This window comes from Suillus subalutaceus (genome assembly GCF_016647625.1).
Source record: "Suillus subalutaceus strain FC151 chromosome Unknown DFJ58scaffold_35, whole genome shotgun sequence".
Lineage (NCBI taxonomy): Eukaryota > Fungi > Basidiomycota > Agaricomycetes > Boletales > Suillaceae > Suillus > Suillus subalutaceus.
The window spans coordinates 58,638-75,702 of NW_024540284.1; the positions used below are offsets into that span (position 1 = coordinate 58,638).

Below are 17,065 nucleotides of genomic sequence, written 5' to 3' on the forward strand. Positions count from 1 at the left end.
TGGCGTCGCGTCGTTTACCGTTCTATGATTAATTTGCACTGCTGTATATCTAACCGCTCACCCAGTAAGCTTGAAATATCTCATCTCTTACCGTACCGAATCCCAATGCCTGCATACGCTCACCCACGTTATCCATTGTTTGATTGTCCTAGTGTTAGCTAGCGAGCAGCGTTACCGATCGATAGCACCGATTACTATATGATCTAGAGGTACATGACTATACATTTCGTGCTCATGAGACTGCCACTGACGGCCGCGGGTAGTATGGCTAAATATAGTTCACATGCATGGTCTGAAGTACAACGTGCGTGCCACAGAAGCACCGTGTCAAATGTGTCCTGAAGCCTTAAGACTTTTTTTCGGTGGACCATCATTGACATGGTCAAGAACACTGGATACCCGCTCGTCTTTCCGTTGTCTAGTTCAGGCAAGCCTGCTGCCTATCATATTCTACAATATGATCGTGTACCCTCTAGTTCTTTTCCAAGTAGGAAAGCAGTTTCAATCTCGCTAGCACTCTTGATAGTGTTGCTATTCGGACATTATTTCCGACTTGCCCCGCGACCTGCATCGGAAAGCAACGGTCGTATTCTTTCTAGCGAGTCGCAACGATTTTGGGGGCCTTACTCTCCATACTATCCTGTCGAAGAGTACCAGCCGCCTCCCGATGGATGCAGCATAACACAGGCAAGTACACGTGCTACATATATTGTCTTCAATGCCCACTACTCATATCGCTCCAGGTCAACATTGTAAGTAGACCCTGGTCGCCAGTGACCACGAGTTCTTCCCTTAAAGCATCAACAGCTTCAGCGCCATGGAGCACGTTATCCGACCAGCGGCGCCTCTAAGGAAATCCAAGCAAGTTTGCAGAAATTGTTGAACGCTTCGAAGTATACCGACATGAAGCTGGAATTTCTTCGTTCATACCAATGGCACCTTGGTGAAGCTGATCTTGTGCCCTTTGGCGCCACACAGTAGGACTACCATTGCGAACTTCCCAGTCAATGTCGATGCTTAAGGATCGTGTTTAGGTCGTTTCAATCGGGTGCAGAAATATACCATCGGTACGGGCATCTTATCGACGATCACATGTTGCCCTTTGTCAGAGCGTCTGGAGGAGATCGCGTTGTGAAATCTGCTGTTAATTGGACTGCAGGTAAGCACACAGTTGAAGTATGAAACTTTTTCTGGACGATTGCAATTCCAGGCTTTGCCGATGCAAGTGGACATCTCTATCATCCATCAGTCTCAGTCATAATACCTGAAACAGACACGGTAGGATGGATACTATCATTCACGGATTGCTCATCTTCGATCTTTCTTCTAGTCGAACAATACTTTGGAGGACGACATGTGTCCCAACTCCCGAGCATCACAAGATGAACCGAACATATGGCGAGATATGTTCTCAGTTCCGATCGTACAACGCCTCAATACAGCTGCTGTTGGAGCTGAGATTCTCAGCGAAGACATCCCCGGGCTAATGTCGCTATGTGCATTTGAGACTGTGTTTGAGGAGAAAGAAAGTCAATTTTGTGATCTCTTCTCTGCAAAGGAATTTCAAGCCTATGAATATTATCAAGACCTGCTGAAATATTACAAGACAGGGTGAGTAACTCGTCAACAAATCACTTTGATGCTCACACTGCAACCGTGACAAGGTACGGAAATCCATTGGGTCGCGTGCAAGGTGTCGGCTACGTGAACGAGCTTCTTGCGCGTCTCGAAGGGAGACCTGTCGAAGATCGCACGCAAACCAACTCGACTCTTGACTCATCACCGATCACGTTCCCGCTTAACAGAACGGTCTACGCTGACTTCTCCCACGACAACCAGATGGTTGCCATCTACGGTGCACTTGGACTGTTCCCCCAGATGCGCCCTCCTAACCCCACAAGGGCTGACCCGCGATGGACATGGGTAGTTTCTCGTCTTGTGCCTTTTTCCGGGCGGATGATCACGGAAAAGGTGCAGTGTTTCGAGGCGGGGATACCAGGAGATTATATTCGGATTCTCATCGACGATGCCATCCAACCCCTGGCGTTTTGTGGTGCAGGTGATGGATTGTGTAGGCTGGAAGCATTCGTGGAGAGCCAAATATATGCTAGACTCAATGGCGCTGGTGATTTTGAGAAATGTTTTCCAGAATAGGCTATGACCCCCCTGTGGGGGGTTGATGTAATAATATTAGTGTCATGGCTGACGTAACCGCGTGCGCGTGCCTTGGATCGAGACGACCATCACTATATCACCTCCGATTCTGTGTCTTTCATTATGCCTCAGCTTTACAGGCGAGAGTCACGGATTAGTGACACGGACTCTTCAGAACACTTGGAACCAACAGATGTGGACGATTCCATCGTCCTCTCGGATCTTGTTCGCAGCGGCGAAGCATCCAGATTGCGGAGAAGAGGCGCAATGCGACTTGATCATAATCTCGTCAATGCCCAGCGTGCAGAAGCTGGACGTGTAACTCCGCCAGTGGTGAGGGTGGAAAGGTCGCCCTCGTGGATTGAATCTCCTAGCGATGACGAAGAGTCAAGTCAGAATTATTGGGAACAAAGCTACGATGCGCCGCTGTCGCCGCAGACGGACTCGATAGCTGCAGTTGGGCCAGACCCATACTGCCACATATTGTTTTGTGGCGGGAACGACGAGCAACCACGTCTAAACAGGCCCTCGACCTGTGCCCTGTCGCCACTTCCGTCATATCCGCCGCCACCGCCTTCAAGCGGCTATCAGTCACCCAGATGGCAAACCAATGGATGTGGAGCCGTAATTCATATGCGAGCTTCACGCCGGGGTAACTCTGGTGTGTGGGTAGCTAGGAACGATGCATCATCTGCTGTCGTTCCGTTGGACACATCATACTTTGAGCGTGCTGCAGTTATCCGAATGGTCCGCAGCGCATGTGGATGTCTTCGTGAAGGAGTAGGATGTGCTATTTGGTGGGCCCCACGTTTTACAGATGACTTACAACACATCTGACTACATTCCAAGCGGAAATCCCCTAGGGTCTAGGTATAAACCATGCCAGGCTGCAGCGGAGGGTCTCTTTGCCTCTCGACATCACCCTTCGGGCCCTCTGACTCCTGAAGGTCCTAGGTATTGGCATGCGCACTCATCACCTCTGCAGCATGCACAATCCTACGTATATACCTTTTTCTCCGAGAACGTGACATCTACATCGGCATATATGACGGCTCAGGACGACTGTCCGTCTCCCGCGCTACAACAAGATTTCCTGTCGCCTATCGATAATCCATATTCCTACACATTCTTTGATCGCATTGTCACCGCTTCGCCTTCGCCCATGTCAAATCGTGGGCGTGATAGTCCCGACTCGGATGTTTCATCGCGCACTGAGCCACAGTTTGATCCAGACGGCGTGTTCATAGCTGCTGATCCAGGATCACCGGACAAAATAGGCACTGGGTTGACTCTCGTCCCTGAGCGGTAATATCTTTCATGATGAACCCTCTGTTCAGTATTGATATTATTTAGCGGTATTGGACGCTCCTGCACAACTCCTGCAGCTCATTTTCGCATTTTAAATGTATCTTATTGGATCTGCTATCATTACCCAAATCTATCCGCATTGTAGGGTTATTATCATCATATCATGCACACTTCATTTTCTCTCCCATCGTGTTTTACCATCTTGTACAATTCAAACATATCCACGTACCACGCAGTAGAGAGGCTGATCACGGTGAAATTGAAGCTGTAAGCATTTGCTAAAGGCGGAGAGGCGATTCTGGGGCGGGACGTGAATGGACAGTTGTGGGGACCAGAGCGATCGATAATGTGGCCTCTGAGCTGCCGAGCTGTGCCAACGTGCTGCGGAGAGCTTCGGACGACCAGAGCGGGATTCCTAATTCCGCGAACCTTTTCCTCTGACAAGTTCACACCCCGTATTTGAACAACTATTGTGTACTGGTGGCTGTGTAACCCGCTTGTCCTGACGCTGCGGGTTGTGCTATCTGAATCCTGATTCGTGTATCATCACATGCATAGTGGTCTCGCACCTGAATCGCTAACCAAGATCCATTATTTTCCTACTCACAGCTCTCGCTTCTCTGAAGAGCTTGTTTGTATCGGGGTATTTTGGGAGTGGACACGCCCTGCTTCTAACGGTGCTTCTCCAGATGCAGGAACTTCCTTTGTACGCTGTACGCTCACCCACCGTCATCGTACATCTGAATTCCTTTTCTGATTGATGCCCAGTACTTCTCCTGCCAACACTGATCAGTTGCCAGATTCTTATTCTCCCCTTCTGCACGCTCAAGAGCTACTTCTCTGCCCGCCGACACTGTTTTTCCAGCAAGTACATGCCCCACACTTAAAATGTTCCGATAAGTGTCAATCGGTACGTACCGCATCTCATTCTATATCAACTAATATCCACTGTATCTAGGAAGTCACACATCCCTCGAGCTGTTGTTCTGGCGCTGGTGAGCTGGGCAGTCGATTGAATACACAATAAAGTCAACCCAACTCGCCAGCGCCAGCGATATATGTTATGATTTATCACGCAGACGCGCACCTCATTAACAGACCTGCCAGGACCTTCCTCCCTGGTGTCCGTTCTCTCTTTGCACGCTGACGTGCCTCTCATAACATTGAGTGTTTGTTAACTTGCAACTCCGCCTTTTGATGCTGATAGGTATGCAGTTCACATAAAATGCATCTGGGTAGTCCTCCATACCTGTTGCACTGGCGCTGGTTGGTTAAATTAATCTGTTTTTCGGCGTACACACAACAATCATGATCCAACTTGCCAGCGTGAGCGAAGCATATGCTGCAAGATATAGACAGGCTCTAAAATAATTGTTGCTTGAGTCCAGGAACTATTGCTGTCGACCACGATGACCCGTATGTCTTTGTTCCGTCTCACTGCGCTTGCCCGCCTCTTGCTCCTTTCTCTGTAGAGCAATTTGGGATCACAGGAAAAGTACAGGTAACCGATCGAAGAGCCCAGTTATAGACGACGAGGTGTTTAAGCCTCATCCGAATCAACTCTAGCAGGCAAAGTACTCTTGGGTGAGTCGAGTATCTACAAAAAGTCACTATCATTATCAACGTGAAAGCTACTCACAGATTGTAACACGCTGCTGATTGGGATCGAACTCGAAAATTATATATATATCGCTTCCAACAATCAAGCCCGACAATTGACATAAGGATCACACAGGTGAGCACATCATCGATGACATATCACATTGTAAAATCATCCTCGCATAAAACATATCCAGGTGGCAGTGCACGCTTCAGGCTGTCGTTCTGGCGCGCTGGTGAGTTAGTGGGATTTCGGCATCCGATCCAACTCGCCAACACCAGCGACGCATATACCGCACCATTTATGGCACAGACACGCTCTCACATAGTCAACCACCAATGACAAACTCCAGGACGCCAGTGGGTGTCCTCGATGCTGAACCGGCTGATCCTTGTTCTCTTTCACACTTCCTCACCTTGGATATGGGTGTCTAACTCACTGTCTCATCTTCGACTGCGCACTGTATGCTTTGTGATTTGTACGCAGGGTGATGCCAGGCTCAAGTACTTCCAGGTGGTGAGATTTGTTATGATATAAACGGTTAACAAGGTTTAGATAATACAATTCTACTCTCTCAAGTTTCCTGTGTTCGACACACAGATGTAGTATAATGATGTCGAGAATTCTGTGAATGGGCACTTGATCTCAGTGTCAAAAACACCTTCAAATATCGAAGCTTTTGTAGATCTAAAGGTGACTAGGACGTGACAAAAGACGCTGCCAAAACATTGGCATATCTGCAAGGTTGCGTGGGTCGGTAGGGAAGTGAGAAAGCCTTGGATGTGTGCTCAAAAGGGTTTGATACGGTGGGATGAGGAAAGGTGGTCTCGCGGAGTCCAAAGCGAAACCGATAAACGAGCAACGACACAGTTGGGTGGGAAAAGGAAAACAGATTTGACGCCCCAAGCGAGCAGAGCGACATGTATTCATTCGGCGGTATCATGCTGCAGGTACGTCCGGGTTAATTTTGACCTCTCATTGATATCACGAGCTCCACCCGTAGGTCCTCACCAACAAAGTACCCTATTATCACCTCACGAATGATGCTGCCATCATACTTTGCATAGCAAAGTCGCAAACGCCTTCCCGATTTCGTTATCATGAGCTCCCTGAACAATACTGGGAATTTATCGAGCAATGTTGGTCTACTGATCCTCAGGACCGTCCCTCGACGGAGGGCGTTGACACAGCCATCAGGAATGAATTTTACTCGCTGTCCAGACCTAGTTGACTCTTACACTGTCTCGCATTTAGAAGTCTTTATAGCACAGCTGGATAGAGAAACCTAGGTAACACCAGTACAGTACATTGGTTCCCCCCCAGATTTACGCCGTGACGGGGAAACGTCGCTCGTACAGTCATTTGAGTCGGGAGGATTCTTGTCATTGACCAATGACGAACAAAGTATCCAGTTCGCGAATTCTGTGACAACCTACATCGTAAATTCACAGGCGATCGAAGCGCAATCGAGGCAAAAATTGTCGATGCCGAAAGGTTGTGTATACTTTGGGAAAGCGAGTAAAGCCTCGGACGAGTGTGTACTCGAGAAATTAGAATAGTTGAGACTATGGTTGAAGAAAGGTGGTCTCCGTGTCGTCCCGTACTATGTGAATAGTAACTGTTCACCTATCTGCTGGCGTCCGGAGAAAAACTGCAAGGAAAAGCGACCAACGAAGAAAGTTGAATGCGAAGGGCTGATGCCATAGCTTATCAAAACTTTATACGCCAATAACAAGCGCACAGCAACACTGGTGGGTGGGAAATGTAAACGAGATTGACGCCCTAGCACAGGAAATTCTCATGGCTGTGAGAACCTGTGAGGCTGTGAGTCAAAAAGCAAGGAGAAGTAGAATTGAGAGATAGCACATTCTGCACGACAACTGTACCCACTTTGCAGGATTTCCCCCTCTCGATCATTGATAGCCTCCCTCTTGGTAATATCAATTCTCATTGGAACTTCCAATGCGGATGAACTGACGATCAGGTCTACCTAGGTACTCGTTAAGGATCTTAAAAACCACCATCAACATCAGGTCTACAGCACACGAGGAGAGCTCACATTCGCACCGTTGAACGCATCCAAAGAATACTTGCTCGTACTCGATTACTTTACGATTTCACTGGCGGAGGCATGGCCATGGCTTCTACATCGAGGAAGGTAGCTACCACACAACGGATTCTGACACCATCAATGACTTTGGAGGGTCACGGAAAACTAATTCAATCCATATCCTACTTTCCGGATGGCCAGCGAATGATCAGCGGATCTCATGACAAGACGACTCGGCAATGGGATATGAAGGCGGGCAAGGAGATCGAGGAAGCGCGGGATGTTTGTAAGGTTGAGGTATGGGCAATGGCGGTGTCAAGGGATGGTCGATGGGTTGTTACTGGTGGCAGAGATTCCTCTGGTGATCATGCAGAACTGAAAGCCTGTAAGGTTGAAACGGGGATCGTGAGAACATTCGAAGGGCACTCCAAGTCATGGAAGATCACCTGCATTGATATCTCTACGGACAACAAGCTCCTGGCGAGCGGGGCAGATGATGGTACAGCACGGATATGTAACTTGGACACCGGCAAACTCGTGGCTGGTCCATTTAAGGGCATTGAATGGCCGGGAGCAGTTCGATTCTCAATAGACTCGAAGAAGCTCGCAGTCAAGTCGTGGTTAGGGACATGCCTTGAGGTCTGGGATGTCCAATCACAGACATTGGATGTGAGGAGAGGGGTTCCTGGTAGTGGACCACATGCAACTACACCGCTTTTCTGGACAAACAACAAAAAAATTATAGCCCCATTCAGCTTCCCCATCCATCCTCATAAACTCAGGACGATCTACGAGTTTGACGCATTGACGCTGGAGACTGTTGGAACTCCCTTCGAAGGGCATACCGAGAATATCACTGGTCTAGCACTTTCATTTGACAGAAGTCTTCTGGCCAGTGCTTCAATAGACTACACCATCAAGCTCTGGGCTATAGAGTCACGCCAACTCCTCGCTTCCTTCGACGTCCAGAATCCCATTACTCTTGTCCTCTCACCCGATTCGTGCAAACTAGCTTACACGACACACACGAAAGATGATTACAAGATCTACGTATGCAATACTCCACCCGCCGTCCTTGCTCGGGCCAGCGTATGCAACCCTCGCAAACATTTACTGTTCGTGTGCTAACATTCTCTCACAGACAAGTGCACGCAAAAAGTCAGCTCGCAGGGATCTACGCAATGTGCGTGTTTCATCTTTTACTTATCACACCACCCATTGATCACTGTCATTGCAGTCTGGTGCAACTCGTCTTCCTGCTGGGCGCCGCCGACCACCAATATCTGTCATACCTATGTCATCGAGACCTCCACCTACAATAAACCCGAAGCAACCCGTTTTCCTTCGCCTCAGCAAACTTCTTCGCTTCGCTCCTCGCACAAACGCAGTACACCCTGTTCGAAACGATCGGCATCCGATCCGTAATCCCTTAGATGTCTGTTTCTTTTTCTTGTTTCTTTTGCATTTGATTTGACACTCGTATCATAGGTCCCTGCTACTTTGCCCCTACCATCCCCTCTCTCTGGTCTGGGCGCAACTCAGTTTAATCATGTCAGTCTTGATTTTATTAAACTCACAATGTACAACTGAGCGTGTATCCAGTTCGGAATAAATTCTCTGCCTCCCCGCCCAAACGGAGTCACGCAATTCCTACGGCAGCACCTTTCTTTCCTCGTGCCAAGACATAGTCTTGCACCAGTCGTCGAAGTCGCACCCGGGCGAAAGTTCACTGTAGCGTACATTTTTCTACCTCTCTGTGCCTCTTTGCTGATTTGTGCCCTGCAGCGACTAGCTGCTGTCAAACTACCGGAATATAAAAAAGTAGACGATACTCGACATCCGTCTAGCCAACAGGCTACCGTGCCACATGAAAACGACTCATCTGACGTCGATTCACTCCCAGACGTGCATTGGTGCACAGCATTCCTGTGCTACTATTCCTGTTTATCTCACGGCAGCCTGAGGATGCCTCCTCGATGGCGCTTGGAGCGCGTTGACATACCTCGCCAGGATGGTACGACAAATGGCAGCCGTAGTGGTACTGCCGGGTACACCAAACCTATTCATTCATAAAATTCATTCACTGATGTGGTCTTTTAGGGTCCAGCCCGAGGAAATTGAAATGAAACCAATGGCTAGTCAGTCACAGCCTGAGGCAGGACCATCTCGCCTTGCGGTAGCCGACGAACACCTAGGGGCGCAGTCTTCGTAAATTTTTCATCCGTTGGGCAGTTTGTTAGGTCTTACATTGTACCTATGTCTTCTTGCCCTTCTTCGTACGACTGTCAACATGTTCTTCGCAGCTGGTATTTCACTTTGTAACTATTGGCTCTTAGTTCATATACTTGTGGTCAGCTGCCCTTCGACATCGCTGCAATCATCCTTTTGTAGTGCGTTCACTCGTGAGCGTGTTGTCATTCCAGTCTCCCTATCGATAGGGTTTTTTTTTTTTTTTGGTGGAACGATGTTATCAACTAGCAACTGACAAGGTCAATCCTAGAAGATACGTTTGGGGTACGGGAGTTTCACCCGCGAAGTTAGTAGAATGGTCACCGAGGGGAAATACTTTATGTACGCAAATTGCAGTGTGGGACTCAACGCCTTGTACGGAATTACCTATTCCGTCCCGAGGGACGGCGAGGCGTCATACCCACTAAAACCCCTGCTTGTTGTTGGCATTGGTATGACCATTCTTGCCTTATCTTGAGTTCACCTTCGATGCCATACGTTACACGAGCTTCTTCACTTCTTGCACCATACGAACTCTACCGGTCGTCGATCCTCCGTCGATCCTCCGTCTCTTAGCTAAGCCGTTACCATTCGTATTTTACATAGACGCGTCCTCGACAACACCTCAGTATTGTTTCCCAACAACTACTGAGGTGTGTATGCTTGTCTCCAGCATCTTGTATTCATTTCACTGATGTACTACCTAGTTTGCTTACATCAGTAAATCACTAAACCTTCACAGATTTTGGCTTTTCACACAGATTCTCACAGTGTGCTACAGACTCATAGAATCCACAGAATAAATCACAAAAAATTTCACTAAGTCTTTTCTTTAGTTAAACATCAACACTAAGCCTTATTGTAAACTAAAGCTTATTATAAAAAAAGTGCTAAACCCATTGACTAATTAAAACTTGTTGGAATTCACAATTTTTACACTTTGTACTAGTAAATCTCCAACTTGAGGTTTTCTAGTCAAAAATAAGGATTAGTTTTTTTGAAGATTTCAATAAGGGCAAGTTATAATGGGGTTTGACTATAGATTTCAACTTGGACAATATCATGAGGCTTGAGAATCATTGGTATATATATCATTGTGAGAGAGGAAAAGTAAAGACACTATGGTGTAATGGTAAGTTTGTGTTATTGATGTTGCTGAACTTTGTGAAGCCTTAAGTTCAATTCCTGCCAATGACACTTGAAAATGTCAAAAATGCGAATTTATTTTGTTCTATTTACTAGGCAATGCTTTGTCACTGTGAGCTCTGTGGCTCTGCTGGGAGGTTCTGTACAGAGCTGCACAGAAAAGATGTAGCTGGACAGAAGGGACCAAGCTGTGGCACTGTGACACTGTACAGCTCTGTACAGCTTCACACAGAACATTGTAATTTACTGATGTAGGTATTAATTAACAGTATTGTTTCCCAACAACTACTGAGTTTGCTTCGTGCACAGGTTATGAGCCCTGGGCTCTAGATCAGCCCAGAAATCGCACGAAGCAAAGTACTCAATACCCACGTTTATCTAACAGCTAAACACCTCCTAACGCAATGGGAAAATTTGACCACATTGCCAAATTGACCGGCTCCGACAACTATCCCAGTTGGCGACGAGCTGTAGAGTTAGCTCTAGCAGGAGAAGGACTGTGGAACCATTGCAGCGCAGGCACCGATCCTCACGATATTGCGGAATTCGCCAGCGTCATGCCCACAGCCGCAACTGTGGGACAACCCACAACCGCAGAGCTCGCACTCATGAAGGAGTGGATAAAGGAAGACGCTCAGACGAAAGCCATCATCGGAAAGAGACTCTCACCTGTTGTTCAAAGCGTCCTCGGGGAGAAGTTAACGGCTCGTCAGCAGTGGGAGATGCTCTCCAAATGCTTCGCTCGCCTTGATGTTACCTCCCAATACGAACTCCATGCCCAGCTCTTCTCTGAAAGACTGAAGGATCCAGAGGACGCTTCACACTACCTTGGAGTGTTTGAGAATGGGCGTCTTAGGTTCACGGAGATGGGTGTCATCTTCACAGACGGAGAGAGTATCTTCATGCTTCTCAATGGTCTTCCTGAAATGCCTCAGTGGGTCGTGTTTCGCAGTCTCACTATGGCGAAAACATCTTCAGCCACAGCAATACCCTCCAACCCAGCTGCAGGACTTACCTTTGAGGAAGTAGCCACGTCGTTCACTGAAGAAGCGAATTGACAACGCGGCAAACAAAGAATGAGTGCCCGCCCAGGGTCAGAATATGCTAACACCACTGTTACGCATAATCAAACCGAGCGTAAGACGAACGCAGCCACTGGAGTACGGATTCACAAGCACAACCCTAAGGGGGTGCCTTGTGAAAACCCTGTATGTGTCAGCCTTCCCCGTTCAATGACACATGACGTTGAACATTGCATGCATGGCAAGGTGAATGAGGAGGTGATCGTGGAGGAAAACGGAAAGACGTATCTGCTGCGGCTACCGAGTCCAAGACTGAGCCTGCACCTTCCTCTTCCACCACTGAAACATCAGCGCTAGCCGCCTCATCATCTCACACACACGATTGGTCCTGCGCTGTAATTGAAGAATTCGTTAATGAATCGTTGCCGAAGGACGAAGACATCACCTGTATCACCAGCCAGATGCTATCTACCATCCTAGACTCCAGCACCACATCAACACTCATAACGAATCGGAGTTATTTCTGGACTTACAACTCGAGTGCGAAGGTCGCTGTGAAGACAGCAAACCACGGGCAATTAGCTACTTCTGGACAAGGTGATTGTGTTGCCGAACTCACCATCAACAACCGAGTTCAACGTCTGCGTCTCACAGAGTGTCTCCATGCCCCTGGGGCATTGATCAACCTGTTGTCAGTGGGGCGTATGCTTAAGAAAGGATGGGCGTGCAACTTCCTACCTTTCCCACCCCGCTGTCAAATCGTCTATTGCGGAGATTGCCTCGGTGATGTCCCCATGTCTGGAAATCTCGTATTCTTGGATCTTCGGTTCATCCCACCTTCCACTCCATCACTGCATCTCGAGATCTCGGCATTTGCCAAGGTCCCCTTGTCTTGGGACCTGTGGCATGCACGATTGGGACATCATGGAGGTGAGGCTGTGAAACGTCTGCCTCTTTTCTCCACTGGAGCAAAGGTCGACGCCACACTTCCCTTGTCCACCTGTGAGCCGTGTATCATGGCAAAACACCCTCGTAAGCCATATCCTCCTTCCAAGACGCCAAGGGCACCTGCCATGCTCGACCTAGTCCACTCAGACCTATGTGGTCCTTTCCCTGTCGAGACACCACATGCGAAATGCCACTTCATCATCTTCCTCGACGATCACTCAAACCTCCTCAACTTGCAACTTCTTGCGAGCAAAGACCAAGCTTTGGAGGCATGGGAGCTAATCCGTAAGTGCTGGGAGAACCAGGCTGGTCGGCATGTTAAAGTGTTTCGTTCAGATAATGGTGGTGAATTTATCGGGGGGGCATTCACTCAAGCATTGACGTCAGCAGGCATCACTCGTCAGCTCTCTGCACCCTACGCACACCAGCAGAATGGCAAGGCTGAGCGTGCGATTTGCACTGTTGAAGGCAGACTTTTCACCATGCTTGAGGCCGCTAACCTTCCTGTGACCCTGTGGGGTGAAGCTGCGCTAACAGCCTGCTATCTCTGGAATCGCAGTGAAACCTCCACCCTTCCTCCCGGCATCACCCCTTACGAAGTTCTTAATGGCCGCAAGCCCAACTTGGCTCACCTACATGTCTTCGGGGCGAAGTGCTTTGCGCGCATCCCCACAGAGCTGCAGACCAAAGGTGGACCGCATTCCCATCTCGCCATATTCATGGGTTATCCGGAGGGTGTTAAGGGTTACCGTCTCCGCGGCAGGGAGAGCGGCGTATTCTTTACTGCGAGGGATGTAATCTTCGATGAGAACCTCCCATCTATCGCTCATCACTCTGACTCTGATGATGAGGAGGATGAACCAACCACTCACGTCCCTTCCTCGGCTACAGCGCCTCAATCCATGCCACCACCTGTTACACTTCCATCGACTCCTCCCGTGGCAGCACCACGTCGTTCGGCTTGCACAAAGGTGCACACTCCTGCTGGGCAGGCCTTTGCGGACGAACTCGCTGCGTCCAAAGCGCGCCTGATGGCTCTTCGTCATGCCTGAGCAGACCACGCTGTTGAGAACTCTCTCCGTGAGGGGGTGAACATGGACAATCGCATGGAAGCTATTCCAGAGGATCTCACCAATATCGAGTCTAACGTTGACGTCACGGAGGTCATGGCCAACGCCTGCATCGAGGAACACGCTCACATTGCAATTCACAGTAACTGCAAGCGCAATCCTTCCAACCCAGACTATGACATGGCAATCCCTCCTGCTACATACAATGAGGCCATGCAACGTCCCGACCACGCACACTGGCTCACCGCCATGAAAGCTGAACTATCGACGATGAAAGACATGAGCGTCTACAAGTTGGTAAAGCTACCTGAGGGGTGGAAAGCCATAGGCAACTGCTGGGTTCTCGAATTCAAAGAGGACACTAAGGGTGGTCCGGTTCAGAAGGCGCGCTTAGTAGTGCAAGGCTTTTCACAGATCCCTGGAATCAACTATGGAGCCACCTTCACACCAGTAATCAAAATGGCATCAGTTCGCTTCATAGCAGCCTTAGCGTGTCGCAATGGCTGGGAACTGGACACATTCGATGCGAGGCGTGCTTATCTCTGGGGAGTCCTGAAGGAAGAGATCTACATGCGTCAGCCTAAGGGTTTCGAGGAGGGTGACTGGGCCATGCTCGTTTGGCTCATGCTCAGGACCATTTATGGCCTGAAGCAGTCGGCCATGGAATGGTATGAACGGGTCAGGGCAATCATGACGGAACTCGGCTTTACTCACTGCGCTGTTGACCATGCCATCTTCATCTACAATAAGTTCACCCCCTCCGCAGGTCACATCTTTTGCATCGTAGGTTGGCACGTCGACAACGGCATGGGAACCTCGAACTTGAAGCCTTTTCTCACCTACGTCAAAGGTCGCATCGCTCAACGCTTTGGCATCAAGGACTTGGGACCCATCACCAAGTTCCTTGGTATTTAGTTCGAGTGCTCACGTTCAACTCGTCAACTCTGGATGCACCAAGGCAAATACATCACGCACCTCCTAGATGAGTATGACCTCCTTGATTGCAACCCAGTCCAACTGCCTCTCGATGCCAAAAATCCTTTTGGTCTTGCGTCTGACGTTCACAATGACATCCCAAACCTCCCTACTCGTTATCGTAAGATCGTTGGGGAGCTTTTGTACCTTTCCGTCTGCACCAGAGCTGACATCTCCTTCACTGTGAATGCCCTCGCCCAACACTGCGCCAATCCCACACCACGCTTCTATGCAGCAGCTAAGTGCCTTCTTCATTACCTTAGTGGTACACAGAACTATCGCACTCACTACAGGGGTGCTCGCACAGATGAAAACCTTCATGGGTACTGCGACGCTGATTGGGCAGGTTCACCTGATGATTGTCTCTCCATCTCAGGGTATGCTTGGTTCTTCGCCGGAGGTCTCATTGCACACGTCTCCAAAAAGCAGACCACACACGCACTTTCTTCGACGGAAGCTGAATATATGGCCGTCACTCATGTGATACAGGAAGGTATCTGGCTGAAATCACTCTTTACTGCCCTCCATGTCCCAATGCCTCTCCCCATCATTCTCTACGTCGACAACACTGGCGCAATTGCGCTGTCCAAGGAAGCCAGGTTTCATATCCGCTCCAAACACATCGACATTTGTTATTACTTCATCTGCGAGTATATCGAGAATGGTGTCTTTCTCCCCAACTGGTTGCCGTCCCACAGGAATGTCTCGGACATCCTGACGAAGGTACTACCTCGTCCTTTGTTCGTTAAGCACGCAGAGGGGCTACAATTGGTGTCACGTGAGTAGCATCTCGGCGAGGGGGTGTGTTGGCATTGGTATGACCATTCTTGCCTTATCTTGAGTTCACCTTTGATGCCATACATTACATGAGCTTCTTCACTTCTTGCACCATACGAACTCTACCAGTTGTGCACCATACGAACTCTACCGGTCGTCAATCCTCTGTCAATCCTCCGTCAATCCTCCGTCTCTTAGCTAAGCCGTTATTGTTCATATTTTACATAGACACGTCCTCGACAACACCTCAGTATTGTTTCCCAACAACTACTGAGTTTGCTTAGCGCACACTTGTCGGATCCAGTTATCTGGAAGGCTGTCTTCGTTCTTTAGGAGGCCGCTCCAAGTCTGTAGGACTGTGTCTATTTTGATAGCTTTCTTCCCGTATCTCGTTGAGTCGGTGAGCAGCTGGTCGAATTTTAGTCTCATGTTAATGGCATGGATCCATCTGTTTATAATTTCGGTATCAGAGTGATATTTTTCTTTATCTCCACCATACTTGATGGTCCATTGGCATCTAATTTTCCATATTAAATGTGCTGATTCTGTCACTAGGATTTTGAACAGTCTTGTTGCGCCCACTTTCGTTTTTCCTTTCGTGTTACTGAAGGTCGCTAGGTTACACCTTAGGATCATTCCAAAGCGAATTTCTGGCCAGTTTGGCTCTCTCTTGCACCATAGGTCACTCGCTGCTTTCCAGATAATGCGAGACGTGGATGAATTGTCACAGTCGAGAAGGATATGTTCCATAGATTCAGGTGAGTCACATAAGCCACATTTGCCTCTGTTTTCACAGTGGGGGATTTTGTCCCAGAATTCACCTATTTTTTAGGCGCTGTGCAGACATTTCCATAGAAAACCTGGAACACTTGTTGGAATTTCTCTGGCTCTGATCAATAGCCAGATTTGGTTGCTTGTGGGGGTTTCTCCGTTGATGTCGCATATTGTGTATTGAGTCATTGCTATGTTCATTGTGGTTAGTCTTCTTCGTTTAGGATTTATTTGGGACTTTCTAATATTTTTGTAAAATAGGTGTTGTGTGCCAGTGAGTAGTTTCATACCTGTCAGCTCTAGGGGTGTGTTTATTTTTGTTTTGACATGATCATGTCGGTTTTTGTTCATCCCTGATTTAGCGAGGGTGGCGGCTCCGTCAGAGTGGAGTTTCGGTGAGGCGATCTCAACCTGGCTGGGCTGATATGAAATATCTAAAAATGCTCAACCAGTATAAGTGAGTCTTGGCTCTGCCTAGCTGCTATACTCGCAGAATGCAAGAACGTTCGACCCTAAAGGGGACTGCTACTGAACACAGAACCAGATGAAAGAAAGACCCTTGAAGTGCGATGGATGCGCGAAAGCACAAGAAGAAAAGCGAAGTGAGCGCAAAGCGCGAGAGAGCGCACTAAGGTAAGCGCGAGCGTGGGAACGTGAGCGCTAAGGCGCGCGTTGTGCGGAAAATACCGGATAAGGAAACGGATAAGGAAGCAGATGTGCAAAGTGAGTGCAAACGCAGAGCGAGTGTTATAACGAGCATGGATAAAGGTCTAGTATAGGTGGATAACGATAACCATTGGAAACACAAAGTGCGCCCAAGTGGTGACTACTACTCTAAGGTAAAACCCAATAGCGAGGGAAGTACAGCAAAGGGGAGTAATAATGATGAAGTAGTAAGTCAGCAAACTTTATACTATGGAAATCACATCGGAAGCGGAAGGGATAGGAGCAGTAAGCGCTATGAATACGTAATGACATGTAATAGCGCTGCAATGCTTGTTACAAACCACGAGGC

The 17,065-nt window shown here is 48.5% G+C and overlaps 3 protein-coding genes across 3 annotated transcripts; 2 read left to right on the forward strand and 1 right to left on the reverse strand.

Annotated features, from left to right (window-relative positions):
- Nucleotides 1-38: 38 nt before the first annotated feature.
- On the forward strand, nucleotides 39-2,211 carry DFJ58DRAFT_780664 (acid phosphatase). Its single transcript, XM_041389751.1, has 8 exons — nucleotides 39-209; nucleotides 264-687; nucleotides 744-752; nucleotides 808-977; nucleotides 1,035-1,159; nucleotides 1,211-1,278; nucleotides 1,331-1,611; nucleotides 1,665-2,211. The coding sequence occupies exons 2-8, from the start codon at nucleotides 379-381 to the stop codon at nucleotides 2,152-2,154; spliced, it is 1,452 nt and encodes a 483-aa protein (XP_041245365.1). The 5' UTR covers nucleotides 39-209; nucleotides 264-378; the 3' UTR covers nucleotides 2,155-2,211.
- A 14-nt stretch (nucleotides 2,212-2,225) lies between these two features.
- DFJ58DRAFT_682346 (uncharacterized protein) lies at nucleotides 2,226-3,739 on the forward strand. The gene is made up of 2 exons (XM_041383242.1): nucleotides 2,226-2,951; nucleotides 3,004-3,739. The coding sequence occupies exons 1-2, from the start codon at nucleotides 2,278-2,280 to the stop codon at nucleotides 3,461-3,463; spliced, it is 1,134 nt and encodes a 377-aa protein (XP_041245366.1). The 5' UTR covers nucleotides 2,226-2,277; the 3' UTR covers nucleotides 3,464-3,739.
- An 11,807-nt stretch (nucleotides 3,740-15,546) lies between these two features.
- DFJ58DRAFT_715721 (uncharacterized protein) lies at nucleotides 15,547-16,338 on the reverse strand (the record flags this gene model as incomplete). Its single annotated transcript, XM_041384153.1, has 2 exons — nucleotides 15,547-16,100; nucleotides 16,125-16,338. 2 exons carry the CDS (start codon nucleotides 16,336-16,338, stop codon nucleotides 15,547-15,549), a joined length of 768 nt encoding a protein of 255 aa, XP_041245367.1.
- Nucleotides 16,339-17,065: the final 727 nt, after the last annotated feature.